Here is a 13,446-nt window from a genome sequence, read left to right as displayed (position 1 = left end):
CTAACATTGTAACACTCTTTAGAGCATGACTTCAGCGAGTGTTAGTTGACAGCTATGTTCAGTGTGATCCTTGTCTATAAAGCACTTTACTAAAATCCAGGCCATGGAACACAAGCAGTTGCAGTTACTTCAGAGATGTCTCACATTTGCCACCCTGACTACAGGAGACTGACGGAGTTCATCACCACGTGCAGGTACTGGCCCTGTGTTAATACTCCCCTGTGACGTTGTCCCCACCACCTGCCTTGTGAGAGAAACCAATGCTCTTTCACATTATACCTAGTTTGGTGTAATTTAATGGCAGGCTATGGAGTAGTCACAGCTTTTCCCATTGGATCAACTCACTGACCACACTCCTTGTGTGCTACTCTAACACCTGGTCCAAGAGAAAGTTAACCCCCAGAGAAGAAAGGGAAGAACAGTTCCATTAGATAAATTTGTCATTGACTTCATTCAGCTTGTAGACTAAAACACTAGTGATGGAGCTGTTAATGACAGGGAGCGCAACAGGAGAAAAAATAGTAATTGGAAAAACCTTTCTCTGGGAGCAAGCAGTTGTAGTGGGTTAGGTTTGACATTAAACTATATCCTCAGCATCAAAAAAAGGTACTGAATGGCTGCTATGCACATGTTCATATCCTCAAACCTTAGTTTGGTGATTTAACTCACACTGCAAACTCTTCTCTGGGTGTGGCAGATTTTTTTAAGCACTAGGCAACATATTTAAGTGAACCATTTTCTTATGGGTGCTTTTCACAGTATGGCTCTATTAATGTGTAAGACTATATAGTAATTTACTAAGAGATGTGAAAAACCCTGTTCTCTTGCATATTCAGGGGAAAAATTAATTTGTATTTTAGTCATGTATCCCATTTTAAAGAAAATGCATTAAGAGTACGTTCTGGAACTCCAGAACACAGACAATCTGCTGGTGCACAGTGAAACACAGATTGAGCTGGATAGAGGAATCTTCCCTCACCACCTTCCATTTGGTCAGCCAGTCTCAAGTACACTGTTGAACAGTGAGCTGAGTGGAGAATGTTGCTTTGTACTCCCCTGTAGCATGAAATGCAGACCCGCCCCCAAGTAGGCCATATCTGCTTGCTCCTTCAGTGGCCTTTGCCATTTTGCGTCATACTGAATGGTGCCTGGATTTCTTAGAGCAAGTTTTCCCTTGATAGAAATTGTTAAAATAAAACTTGGGAGCTTTTGGCTGTATGCTGCTTGAATCACCAGCAGTTCTACGCCAGTTAATAAGGTGAGGATTACACACAGGCAGCACGTCTGAGATGGTAATTACAAGAGAACCCATTTGTAAAGCAGTTGACTTCGCTTTGGCTTTGTCATTTAGAGAGGACCCCCGCCTCAAACCGTCCAGGGTAGCCTGGGTCTTCTAACCTTGCCAAAAGCCACACCAGTCTGACATACGCAAGACGGCCTTCTTTTTACAGTTGGATACCCAAGAAGCCATTAAGAAATGCTGAGATAATAGTGCTGCAAAGTATAATGAAAGAACATATGCTTTTGTCTTCACCTAGCTTCTGCCACCTAAACTCCTCCAGCCTTCTTATATCCCTGACTACCCTGTCTTTCTTGGACTTCCCCAGCTCTCACAGTGCATGGCTGTCCCAGTCTGCCTCCCCTGCAGTACCGAAATGCCCAGAACCAGGAACTTGCTTTCCACCCACACCATACAGCTCAGCTCCACTGATAAGAGGAGACAAAAACCTAAATCTGTTTCCTTAGCAGTATTTTCAAGGTAAAAAACAAACTGTAAAGATGCATAAAACACCATGAGACCTGGGACAACTCCTTCAGATTAAGTCTGAAGTTTTTCTAAAAAGCACCCATTCAGTTGCAAGTAATGACAAACTGAAGGCAAGACCGAGACTCAAGCTTGCCATGTGCGAAATACAGTTCAGACAGTGATCAAGCTCTAACCTATTTAGAATAAAAGCAGAAGCAGCCTTCTAATTTAAGAGAAATTCTAGTCGTGCTGCACATGCTCACTTCAGACTCTTTAGCTCAGTCATTTGGCACAAGCTAGGATTCAACTTCCAGATCGATACTTTTCGGTTACTGTGCAGCAATGAAGGCTGATAAAAAGCTAGCTCCCCTGAAGAACAGTCAGTCTGAGCAGCATGCAAAACCCTACGTACGATTTCACTATCAGTGCTGTTAGCAGGCCTCACCGACCTGTTCCTTCTGTGCATCCAGTCTGTACCAGTACCATGCAAAATGAAAACGAGTTAAAATAATGCAAGTATGAGATTGACATCACAAATGGAAAAGGACAGTCAAGCCCGCTAACTAGAACGATTTCCTCTCACTATGTATTAGCTACATCATCCCAAAAGAACTCTCAGGTGGATTTTCATCTCACCAGTCATTTACCACTTTTACCATTACCGTAACGGCGTTTCCCCGATGCAGTACGGGAGCCGTTACTCGCACAGAACCTTGCTCAGGAGCCTGCGCCAGAGCTCCGAGCCCGCGGACCAGCTGCTTCCACCGAAACAGCTTTTTATTTGAGGTGCGGATCAGCCGCCACCGCTCACTACCACAGATGCCGCTTTCACGGTTGGCTTTTGAACCGAGTCGGCGCAATATAAGGAATTTCTTATAAGGAGCACGTGGGCGACAGACGCGTCGGCCCCTGAGCCCGGCCCCGTGGCTGGGGCCGCCGCGCTGGTCCAGGCCACTTCACTACAGCTGCGGCGACACCGCGCCCCGCCGCACAGGCTCCCGCCCGGCCGCCGCTGCGCACCGGGTCGCTCCCGCGGGGCGGGGCCGGGCGGCGGGAGCCGCACGTGCGGCAGCGGGGCTCTACCGGCAGCGCTGAGAAACCAGCGGTGCCTCACACGCGCGGGGCGCCGCAGGGCGCGTGGCCGGCGCGGGCGAAGGAGCGGCGGCGGCTCAGCCCGCCCCGGCAGGGCCCCGCATCGCGCCTCCGCCCCAGCCGGCGGAGCGGGGCAGCACGCGCTCCGCCACCCCGGGCACCGGCTCCCGCCCGGCCCGGCCGCCGCTCCCCCACCCGGGCCCCGCCACCCGCCCGGCAGCCCGCCCGGCCCGCCACGCCGCTCTTCATCGAGGCCCGTGGCCCAGAGTCCCAGGCCCAGGCCCGGCCCCGGCGGAGCGCCCGAGCAGCGCCGTCCCCGGGAGCAGCCGCCCGGCGCGGGACCGAGGCCGCCCCGAGCACAAACCTGCCGCAGCCCGGCACGCGGCCTCGCTCCGCCGCGCTCAAGGCCGCACTCGGCACCGCGCGGCCCAGCAGCCCCCGCGGGCACCGTCCACCCCTCACGTGGGCCGCGCTTCCGGGGCGGGGCGGCAGCGGTGGGCGGGGCCCCGCGGCACAGCCCCCGCGGGCGGAGGCGCTGCTGCGCGCGGGAGCGTGCGGGGTCGGCGGCCCGCGCTCCTGCCGCGCGGCGGCGGTGGGGGGCGGGGCTGGCGGGGCCGCGCGCTTCGGGCACCCGCCGCAGTGCCGGCACCGGCCCGGGGCCCCTCCTCGAGTGCGCACAAGGTAACCCCAAGCCCGTGTGTGCATGCTGACGCTGTATGTGCATTTATTAATTATCGCGAACGTTCACTTAAGTGCTACAGTGCTGCAGACACGGGGATCGCACAAGTAACGTAATAAATGGCGCTGGCTGAACCACTGACCCCGCTTCGGTGTCAGCTCATTTCGAGTTCACAAGTGAAAGGGTTAAACAGCGCCTATCGCGACACAGGCCGGCCAGCACAGCAGCGGCACAGCCGGCTGCCCAGGTGGCGGGAAGCTCCCGTGCTCCCGGCTTCCCACCTCCCGCAGGATGCACGAGTCACTGACCAGCAGCCAGAGCCCCCGTTCCTCTCACCGCATTCATATTCCTGCCTGTGCTCCAGACCAGATCGCTACACGCTTTCTTGGGGTGTGCTACAGCCATCAGCTAATTTAAAAGGGTGTTGTAGGTTTGTGTAAAAAATAGCACCAGTTAAAATTGAGCTGCGAGTCTGAACTTCCACACTCCATTTATTCCAATGCATTCAAAAATCTCTACAAATTAGGACTTAATCTGGAGCCCTAGGCAGTAACCGCATTGACTTCTGTTTACCCCGGATCAGCACGTACTCTGTTAGCACCTGAGAACAAGGAAGGCTTTTTACTCATTTCACAGTTACGCGGAGGCCAGGGAGCCGTGCATCGCTTGCCTGCAGGGTGCCCAGGGGGAGAAAGCAGACTCCAGCTTCCAGTGCCTGTGCTCCAACCGTGGAACAGCACTGTCTTCCACCAGCATTAAGCACCTAGTTTGGAAGCAGCAGGCCGGTGGCCGCTGGGAGGTTTTGTTAGTCCTTGCCTTGTTCTTCCATCCTTATACTGAGCTAGGGCTGTCGGTGACAGGATGCGGGCCAGCTGAACATCAGGGCAGCCACAAGCAGCTCTTCCGTGCTCATGTTTTTCAACAACCATGAACCTTCACGGGTACATATGCACACTGAGTTCACTAAGGTTTGTTCAATACAAAGATCACCTTCATGCTCTTGTGATGTCCTTTAAATCTCCACCTGCCTCTGAACAATTCTCAGCTGTGGAGATTTCCAGGAAAAACAAATTCACTTTTTATTTGCCCACCTGCCCAGCCCATGCATTTTAAACAGCATCAGAGTGATTCCCCACACCTCTTCACAGTTTACAGTCTTTAAGTTAAACTGGATGCTTAAATAGCTCTCAGCGGGAGGGATTACAAAGCAACACTGCACTCATATGCGCATGAGCTTCTGACATAATAAGGTGACACACAAAGACATCAAAACAAGAACTATATACACGCCACAGAACTTCACATCAAAGCTCAAGAGTTGAGTGCTGCCTGCTACCAGCAATCAAATGCAAGTGAAAAATAGCATAAAAATGTGAAAAAACAACAACAAATGTTGAAAATGCTTATGATCAAGAAAAAGAAATAATAGAAACTCAGGGCTCACCTGCTTGGAAAGCACGTTCCATCATATCCAATAAACCCAGAATTTCAGTTTAGGTGGCAGTGGGGGCATAGGAAGTTCCCAGCACACCCCAGGGCAGCCTGTGTTGTCCCTGCCCCTCGTGCCAATGTCCAACAGCTGTTTCTGCTGTCATTTTATAAGCGGGGCTGGTGAACTGATCTGGGCTACAAGCGCCTCTGTGCTCCCCGAGGCATTTCTTTATTTGGATCACTGCTATCAGACCGCACGGCCCCACGGCAGCCCAAGCGGGACTGGCTGAGGGGCTGCAAAAGCAGGAGTGGAAACATTTTTTACAGCCACCTCCTCAGCACTGGGAAGGCTTTGCCACCCTATACTTTCCACACAACTCCTTTCCACAACAACTCCTTTCAGCGTCTCTCTCTCCCCTCTATCCTGTTGCAGATTTTCACAAAATCTGAAGAAAACATCCGTCCTTAAGGCCTGTACCTCCCTGCAGACCACGGCTGAACCCAGGCAAACCAGTCAGCCCTAGAGGGGAGCTTACACATGCAAAGGCAACACAGCTGCACCTCGCTCCCTCAGGGAACAAGGCTAATAAGCCCCACATTACACCATCTATGCAAGCTATGAGGAGAAAACAAATCCTAAGTCACTGAAACAATGATTCAATCAATTTGTATTACTGCCTACAGGGTAGGGCAGGCAAGGCGGCTGGGGAGGGCAGGGTCAAAACACCAGCTACTTAAATACTACATATGGATTTTGCTTTCTGCCAGCGCTGGCACTGCCTTGCTGCCCTGGGAGCCTGCCACGGGAGTCTCCCTGTGAAAAGGTAAGAAAATTATGACCTTCCTGCCCACCTCAAGTTGCCTTCTAGACAGAATTTGAAGATCTCTTATTACGTTTTGAGAGAAATAATAAATCGGTCCAGCAGACCACTTAGTGTTCAGTTTCTCCATGCAAAACATATTTTGACAAGTTTCTTGAGCTGTCACCTTTGCTCAAATCACAGTTTAGCACTCAAAAAAGATCAAATGGTATTAAACAAAATAGAGAAGTTTGTACCTCAGGGGGATGTTAGCAACTTTCCAGTTTCTCTCATTTCCACCTTCTATTCCACAAAGGTACACATCTTAAATTTGATTTTATAAATTAGTTACCATGGTAAGGCTTCTCTCTGACAAAAAAAAAAAAAAAAAAAAATCACCAATACCTGTACATCAGCCAAAGAGCCCATTGCAAAGCCACGCAGAGTCTTTTTTTATTTCTCACAGGCCCTGCCAGTGTGAAAACAGCCAAGTGAGCACTTTTCTACAACTGCCTTGTACTGCAGAGCACTGCTCTCCTCCTGGAAAGGTGCACACTTTCAGCTTGTGCTCTGAGGCTATTACATGACATTTCTTCCCTCATTCCCAGCCTGTGCTCTTCTCCAGTCTGGCATTTCAAGGTACAAAAAGAGGCATGTGATAACTGCCCATGATTTCTGGATGTGATAACCTAGTTATCCAAACGATATTGCTCTACACGTACCACATGCTTAGCTTGTGGCAATGAACCATTTCTATAGCTACCTTTGGAGTATCAAAGATTTCATCTTAAGCCCTGTAGTCGTCCATGCAAAGCATTTTGTTTGGCTTTACTCACCTTAGCACCAGATCATAGTTCCACCCAGTGATTAATGAAAACAAATCTGATTTTCACATTAGTCCCTATACAGCTGCACAAAAATATTACAACAGAGTCATTTGAAAACTTTCATTATAAAGAATGACTAGACTAAAACATATATGGAAATCTTCTTGTGACGTTTGTATTTCTGATTTTTTTAAAATAAAGACAAATTATACCTAGTTTTTAATGATGTGCTAAGATGAATACTGCATCTGGTGTTTGCTGTAACAGCAATCTGAAAATTGTATGTTTACACGTTATACACACAGACACAGCCATGTGACCGCATAGCACTGGGAAGATTACCTACTGCTTCCCATTTATTCAGTTCAGGGTTGTATTTCTCAATACTCTGCAGATACGTTCCTTTTGAATAGGAGTATCCTCCTGTTACATAGATGCATCCGTTCATAACTACCGTGCCACACTCCATCCTTCTCTCCATCATGTGAGCCATCTGCTTCCACTCGTTTTGCTCCGGGTCATAGCAGTCCGTGATCGTGGTCTGTCCGCCCACAAAATAGATCTTGTTTTGTAAGGTAATTGAACACAATCCATATTCTTCAGGAAGAAAGGAACACAGTTCAACTCAACATCATAACGTTAACTTAAAACTGCAACTGCATGACAAACACTGGGCACCACTGAGGGTAGCTGAGTTTCTTCACTGAGCTTAGAAGACACCTCAGGATTTTCTGCTACACTTGGTAAAAGCAAGTTCAAGGCATTATAGAACATACAGACGTGAGCACCGGTATTTAAAGAGAACTGCTTAAAAAACTTAGTGTTACTGAATGTAGAACACAGACAAAACTATTTTAAAATTCATATACATTTTTTTTGCTAAATGCTTATGAATAGATTTTATAGAAAGTTAGTTTACTGTATTATTTAATAGAATGCAGCCATTCCTTAGTTCAATATTTATATAGTGAGTGATTTCCATAGAACGGATGCTTGAAGAGGGTCTTCCCCTCTCAGAGTCAGGAAATGGGAGATGGTCCCACTCTGGCCCTTGCTGCCCTACAGACGTTTTTCCTTTCATTAGGAACATGCCAGAAATTCTTAAGTGGGCTTAAAGACTCCCAGATACAAGTAAGGAAATCAGCTCTACACTCATTACAGAAATTGTTGTTTACCTGGATGCGGACTTGTGGTGACTATACTCCACTCATTGCTACCTGAATGGTATCTCTGGATTTTATCATAGGTGCAGCTTCCCCTGTACCCATAGTGACCTCCGGTTACATAGATGACTTCATGCAGGACACAGGCAGTGGCATTTCCAACACCTGCACACAGTGTGAAAGTCACAACACACCTTCAGACTGCACACAATAACCACAGTCTCTTCCATCCATAATCTCATTTCAAATGACTCGTTAATTAATAATTTTGGGTGAAATTATGCTTGCAAGTATTTAATTGTGTGAAATTAACAAAAAACTTGCTAAGACACCTTATTTTATCAGTATTAGTCAAGACCAATTAAATAGAACTGCAGTAGTGCATACATATTACCTGTAATACAGCCACACAACATTTCACAGAATCTTTATGCAGTAATTAAAGACATTGTCACATTGGTTTTGGAACAGGGAATTACTTTCAGTATTTCACGAAGTTAAGAGAGATTTTTAAGTCACTCATATGGCAAGGACAAAGACAATGGGAGTTGAGATCATTCAGTATCTTGGGGTATCTTTTCTGGTATTTTTAGTCTTTCTCACAGTATTATTAATTACGCTATTGTATAAACAAGGACACAATCAGAATGGAGCCACGTTAACGCTGTCTCTAGGAGAACAAAACAAAATAAAACAAGGAATCTAGCAAGATTAAATGGACCAAAATTAGGAAATTAGTGTGTTTTTTTTTTTAAGGACCTAAGAAGTTCCACACAGAAAACAGGACAAAACAACTGCACAGAATGTGTAACTCCTCACAGTATTAGGGTAGCATTTCTGTTTTTAAAGGAAATAGAAAGTGAGTAATGGTATTGTTTGTGGGAAATATACAATGAAGAAAGTTGCAGGAGCACAGTAAGTGCTTCTTTCCTGTTACACATGCCTCCAAAAACTCTCATGTATGTAGAAAAATACTATGTTGCATCAATTCACAATAAAATTTTATAACTAACTGTAAATAATTGCATTACTTTATAAAAATGTATGATAAAATGTATAATTGTTTATATAACAAAACAATACCCTTCAGTTAGTCTGTGATCCAAATTTATACATTTTGAATAGATCATTATGTTGGCTGCTAGAAACAGGTATTAGTGTTTATTATTCTCCCACTAAAGATTAAACTGGGGATCCTGCACAGATGATACACTGAAACATGAGGAAACCTCATGCAATACGTTCTTAATGAAGATGACACCTTTATAAATGACTGCACAGAAAATCTTAGTAATCTGATCTTACACTAAAACAATACAACCCCTTGACTGGAACTTGCTCTTTGACTGTCTGCTGAATGGACTCTTAATTGCAGGTAGTTTTCTGATTTCTTTCCCATTTGAACAGAAATTTTACTCCTGAAAGAAGGCAAAATTAAACCCAGACTACCACGTGATTTTCCACCTTAGAGCTCTGTACAGCCCAGCACTGCATTTGGATGTTTGCAGTCATTTGGCTAGTAAAGACCTGAACCCAAGCCCACCAATATTAACAGGAGATTCCCGTGGACTTGACTAGAACTTGGATCAAACCCTAAGTGCCATAGGCACTTAAAAGTGGTGAACACAAAAGGATCAACATTTGAGGCAGACGCCATACAAGAGCTTACCTACCTTTGATCATGTTTGCAATAGGAAGCCATTTCTTTTTTAAAGGATCGTAGACCTCAGCTTCTTGCACCGGAGCTCCCTTTCGGTAACCACCCAACACATAGATGCAGCCACTCAAGGAAACTGCACAGTGGTAATACCTCGCATCAAGCATGGGGCTGCCTTCTGTCCACTCATCCCTCTCACTGTTATATATCCACACGGTGTCAAGGGCTTCGATGCTCTCTGTTCTATAACCTCCTGTCACATAGATGTCTGGTCCCAAGCTAGTGACCCCGTAGCTCTCTCTGGTGTGATCTGGCATCTCTGTTCCCTGGACCCAGGTGTTGGTTAAAGGATCCCAAACATGCACTTCTGATAAGGGATGCCAGTAATATCCTCCTATCACATACATGGCTGCTGTGGGTCTTCTGGAAAGACCTTTGGGACTGAGGTTCAGGGCACTGTATACAAGTGACCTTATCTTACTGTCGTTAAGTCTGCATTTTTTTTGCAGGCTTAAAGCCGACCTCAAATACATGTTATCTAAGTCTACTTTGATGCAGCTCAGCAGTTCATAGATGTCTTCAATTCTTTCCTCCACGTTGTGTCCAACCCACTTAACGACAGCTTCAACGGCTACCTCTTCTTTCCAAACATTGAGGTTCTCTCTGGAGAGAATAAAAGAGAGCTTCTCCTTGCCAACATCCAGAAACTCTTCCTGCTTCCACACGTCTTCAAACTGCCACAACAATATCCTCCTGGACTCTTTTTCTAGCTCCGAGCAGTCGTGATATTCGGCAAAGGAGTGCATCCCTATGCAGTTGTCAGTATCTAAATGCCTCACCAGAAACCGCTCGCAGGCTTTCTTTACCGACACGAACTGGAGGAGGTCTGCAGCCTGGAGCAGGCTTTGGACATTTCTCTTTGTTATCTGGATCTGTGATGTGTACGCGTAATTCACGAGGGCTTCCAGAACGGCATGGCTGAGCTCGGGGAGCCTGATCTGGTTTTTAGATTTCTCCTTCATATCGGCTGTGAACATGGCTTTGAAATAGCTGCTGCAGGCCGCCAAGGCGGCTCGGTGGCAGTGGAAGATGACCCCCGAGGCGCACTGCAGGGTGATGTCGGTGAACAGCCCGTCCAGGTAGAAGGCCCGGAACGCCCGCAGGAACTCGGAGGGGTGCGAGGAGTCCGTGTAGAGGTACGAGTAGTCCTCCGCCCCGGCCGCGGCCATCGCCGCCCCGCGGGCCCCCCGCCGCTTTGTCCGCTCCCCGCCGCCCCCGGCTCCGGGCCCGCCCCGCGGCCCCCCCGGCGCGGCGCTTAACGCGGGCGGAGCGCGGCCGCGGCGAGGGGCGCTCCCGGGCCCGCGGCGGCGCCGTGACCATCTTCGGAAGCGCCGCGGGAGGCGGCGGGGCCGGGGGGGGCAGCTCCGCCGTCGGTGCCCTGGCCGCCTGCCCGGCCCGCCCCCGCCGGCCCCCCGCCGCCGCGCCCCGGGGGAGCTGCGGCCCGGACCGCTGCCCGCGGGCTCCCCCCGCCGGGGACGCCGGGGCCGGCTGCGGGGATGACACCCGGCCCGGCCGCACCGGGGACCGAGGCCGATGCCGGGGGAGCGGCGCCGGCCCGGCGGCACCCAGCCGCACGGCAAAGCGAGGCGGGTCTCGGCCGCCGCGGGCAGCCACCCGGAGCCGCCTCCCGCAGGGGCGCCCCGCGCTCCCGGGCGCTCGGGGGAGCGATGCCGGGCGGGCAGCGGGCGCCGGGCGCTCCCCGTTAGGGAAGGGCAGGATTCGGGAGGGGGCGGGCAGAGCGCTCCCCGAACACCTGGAGCTGGCAGGGTGCCAAGGCCGGTCACCAGCTCTGTTGACAGACTGCAACTATAAGTAAATAATTCGGGAAGAAGGCTGTACCGGCTTTTAGCGCTTCTGAGAACGTCGTTCACCGTTTAAGAAGTCTTTTTTTTAACTCTGCTAGCGGAACGTTTTCTGCAACGGAGACCTTTACCAGTGTTTGAAACACAGAAGCCTTTGGGGTTAAGCAGCTGCACTTCCTCCTTCACCTGCAGAAGGGCTCGGATCCTTTGGATCCGGCAGCAGGCTCCCCCGGCCCTGCCAGAGCTCTCCGGGATTGCAAGGACAGGCCCTGTGATGTACGGAATTAGACTCTATAACTCGAAAGGTATAAAGTAGGTATGTTTATTGCGCGCAGATGCACGGGGGATCGCTCCTCCACAAGCGTGCATGCCCGAAGTGAGGAACCATCTCACATTTATACAATAAAACAAATGAATATTCAATTAACGCCTATACATATTCGTTACCTAAACCGCTTACTCTCGCTTCGTATGTTAATTAGCTTATCAGTCCTTTGCCTGGAATGTGGTGGTCTTGCAGGTTTGTAGGTGATTCATGTTCTTGTGACCATCCGATCTTCTTCAGCAAGGAGACTTAGCACTCCCTCCCTCTAGATAGCATTGGAATATCTCTCATCCTTTTCTCATTCTTTTTTAAAATAGCCCCTTTGTTAGAGGAAGAAGGGCAGGCGTCTCCTCAAAGCTGTAGGTGTCTCCTCAAGGCTGTGTACCTATGTGACCAGACACCGCACCCATGACTAGTCACCATACCCACATTCCTTGAGCAGACATATACAATCACAATCGATGTCCATTGCCCCCATTCCACACTATTTCTCCATATCACCTGGTTTCTCCTACCAAAAGGAAGCGAATATCTGTTATTATTATCTACATCCCGGCAATACCCAAAGGGGGAAATCTGGAGAGATCCTGCTCTACACATTAAAAAGCACGACTTTTTTCTTTGGATTACAGGTGGCACTTCACCATGCCCACACCAGAAGCACCAACTAAGGAAGAATCTGAACTGCAAAATGGATACAGACATACCCCTCCGCCATCCTTCCTCACACACCAACTGTGCCACAGGCCTCGAGGTCACCCTTGGCCTTTCTATAAAAAGACATACATAATACATCTGTAAGAGACATAAATAAGCTAATCCAAACAAAAACCAACCAACCCCTCACACATCTTTGCTTCGGTTTTTCAGTCCTTCTTGATGCACAATTAGCCCAGGCAATCAGAGTTTTGTGGTGCAACCCCGGAATTAGCCACAGCCCTGCCTTCTCTGACCCGGGCTTCTCCCGCAGCGACATTACTCACTCCCGTTCTTTCTCTGCAGCATTCCCTTGTACGGCCCTGACTGTTTATACATTGCCATGCCAACAGCTTTGTTTTGCTGTGGTTTTGCACTTTCCATTTCATCAGCTTCCTATGTACAAGCAGGACCTTCTCCCAGGCCATCCTACCAGCACATAATGCTGAGTATGCTTCAGAGTGGCTGGTGTACAGCAGCAGACCTGTTAAAATACAGAAAACTTCCCATACACACATACGCCTTCTGCTACAGATCTCTTTTCATAACAACTTTACCTGAGTCATCTCCCTCCCAGGCAGCACGTTGATTTAAACCACCAGTAAGTCTGGAGGCCAGCAACACTTAGCACTGAGCATGAGTCCCTTCAAGGAGCTTCTCCCTTTCTCTTTTGGCTAGGTTACCAGCTTAAACCAGCTTCTCCCTTTGGAGACACTCATCTCCCTTCCCTTACACCCAAATGTGAAAAAATTTGGTAACTGTGGTGCTTCAGAAAAGTTCTCTCTTACCTTTTATTAAGAGGAGAAAGAAAAATCCACCCAAGATTATCTCACATTAATAGCTTAATGGTCTACCTGCTGCAATTGAAAAATTTCTTTTGTCTCCAACACGCACTTTGCCCAGCAAACAGCATCAGCTCTACCCTCTACTTGATTAGATCATAATTGCTAATATTTCAAGTAGTCTACTTTGCTTAATCTACTCTCAACTCCTGCTTTGGTACTTTCATCAAAACCACAAAAAGCACCCCTTTTCCAGCACAAAGATTAGTTTTCATTCAATCTCTCACTCTCACAGCAAACCACAAGGTAGGTTTCTTAAGGCTAAAAGAACAATAATCACTATAAGTGGAAGAAAGCTGAGTAATTGTTCATATACTAGCTTTTC

The 13,446-nt window shown here is 48.4% G+C and overlaps 2 protein-coding genes across 6 annotated transcripts in view; both read right to left on the bottom strand.

Annotated features, from left to right (window-relative positions):
• Positions 1–13,446, bottom strand: part of SSB (small RNA binding exonuclease protection factor La) — a 32,651-nt gene that overhangs the window by 7,136 nt on the left and 12,069 nt on the right. The window contains exon 1 of one of the 2 annotated variants that reach the window (XM_037397369.1): positions 3,204–3,312. The exons of the other annotated variant lie outside the window; for it this stretch is intronic. The gene's annotated coding sequence lies outside the window, so the exon portion shown is untranslated. Of the gene's footprint in view, positions 1–3,203; positions 3,313–13,446 lie in introns of those variants that run through there. 2 annotated transcript variants of the gene reach the window in all.
• KLHL23 (kelch like family member 23) lies at positions 3,978–10,868 on the bottom strand. 4 transcript variants are annotated; one of them, XM_037397365.1, is made up of 5 exons: positions 9,413–10,868; positions 7,752–7,904; positions 6,007–7,173; positions 4,963–5,243; positions 3,978–4,563 (listed from the first exon to the last, which is right to left on the bottom strand). In XM_037397365.1, the coding sequence occupies exons 1-3, from the start codon at positions 10,623–10,625 to the stop codon at positions 6,863–6,865; spliced, it is 1,677 nt and encodes a 558-aa protein (XP_037253262.1). In that variant the 5' UTR covers positions 10,626–10,868; the 3' UTR covers positions 3,978–4,563; positions 4,963–5,243; positions 6,007–6,862. The 4 variants fall into 4 exon arrangements, with proteins under 4 accessions (XP_037253262.1, XP_037253260.1, XP_037253261.1 ...); XM_037397363.1 differs by having other exon boundaries at positions 3,978–5,243; XM_037397364.1 differs by lacking the exon at positions 4,963–5,243.

Source organism: Falco rusticolus, chromosome 8 (assembly GCF_015220075.1).
Source record: "Falco rusticolus isolate bFalRus1 chromosome 8, bFalRus1.pri, whole genome shotgun sequence".
Classification (NCBI taxonomy): domain Eukaryota; kingdom Metazoa; phylum Chordata; class Aves; order Falconiformes; family Falconidae; genus Falco; species Falco rusticolus.
The sequence above is the reverse complement of the archived record's forward strand: the minus strand, read 5'-3'. Positions and strand labels throughout refer to the sequence as shown.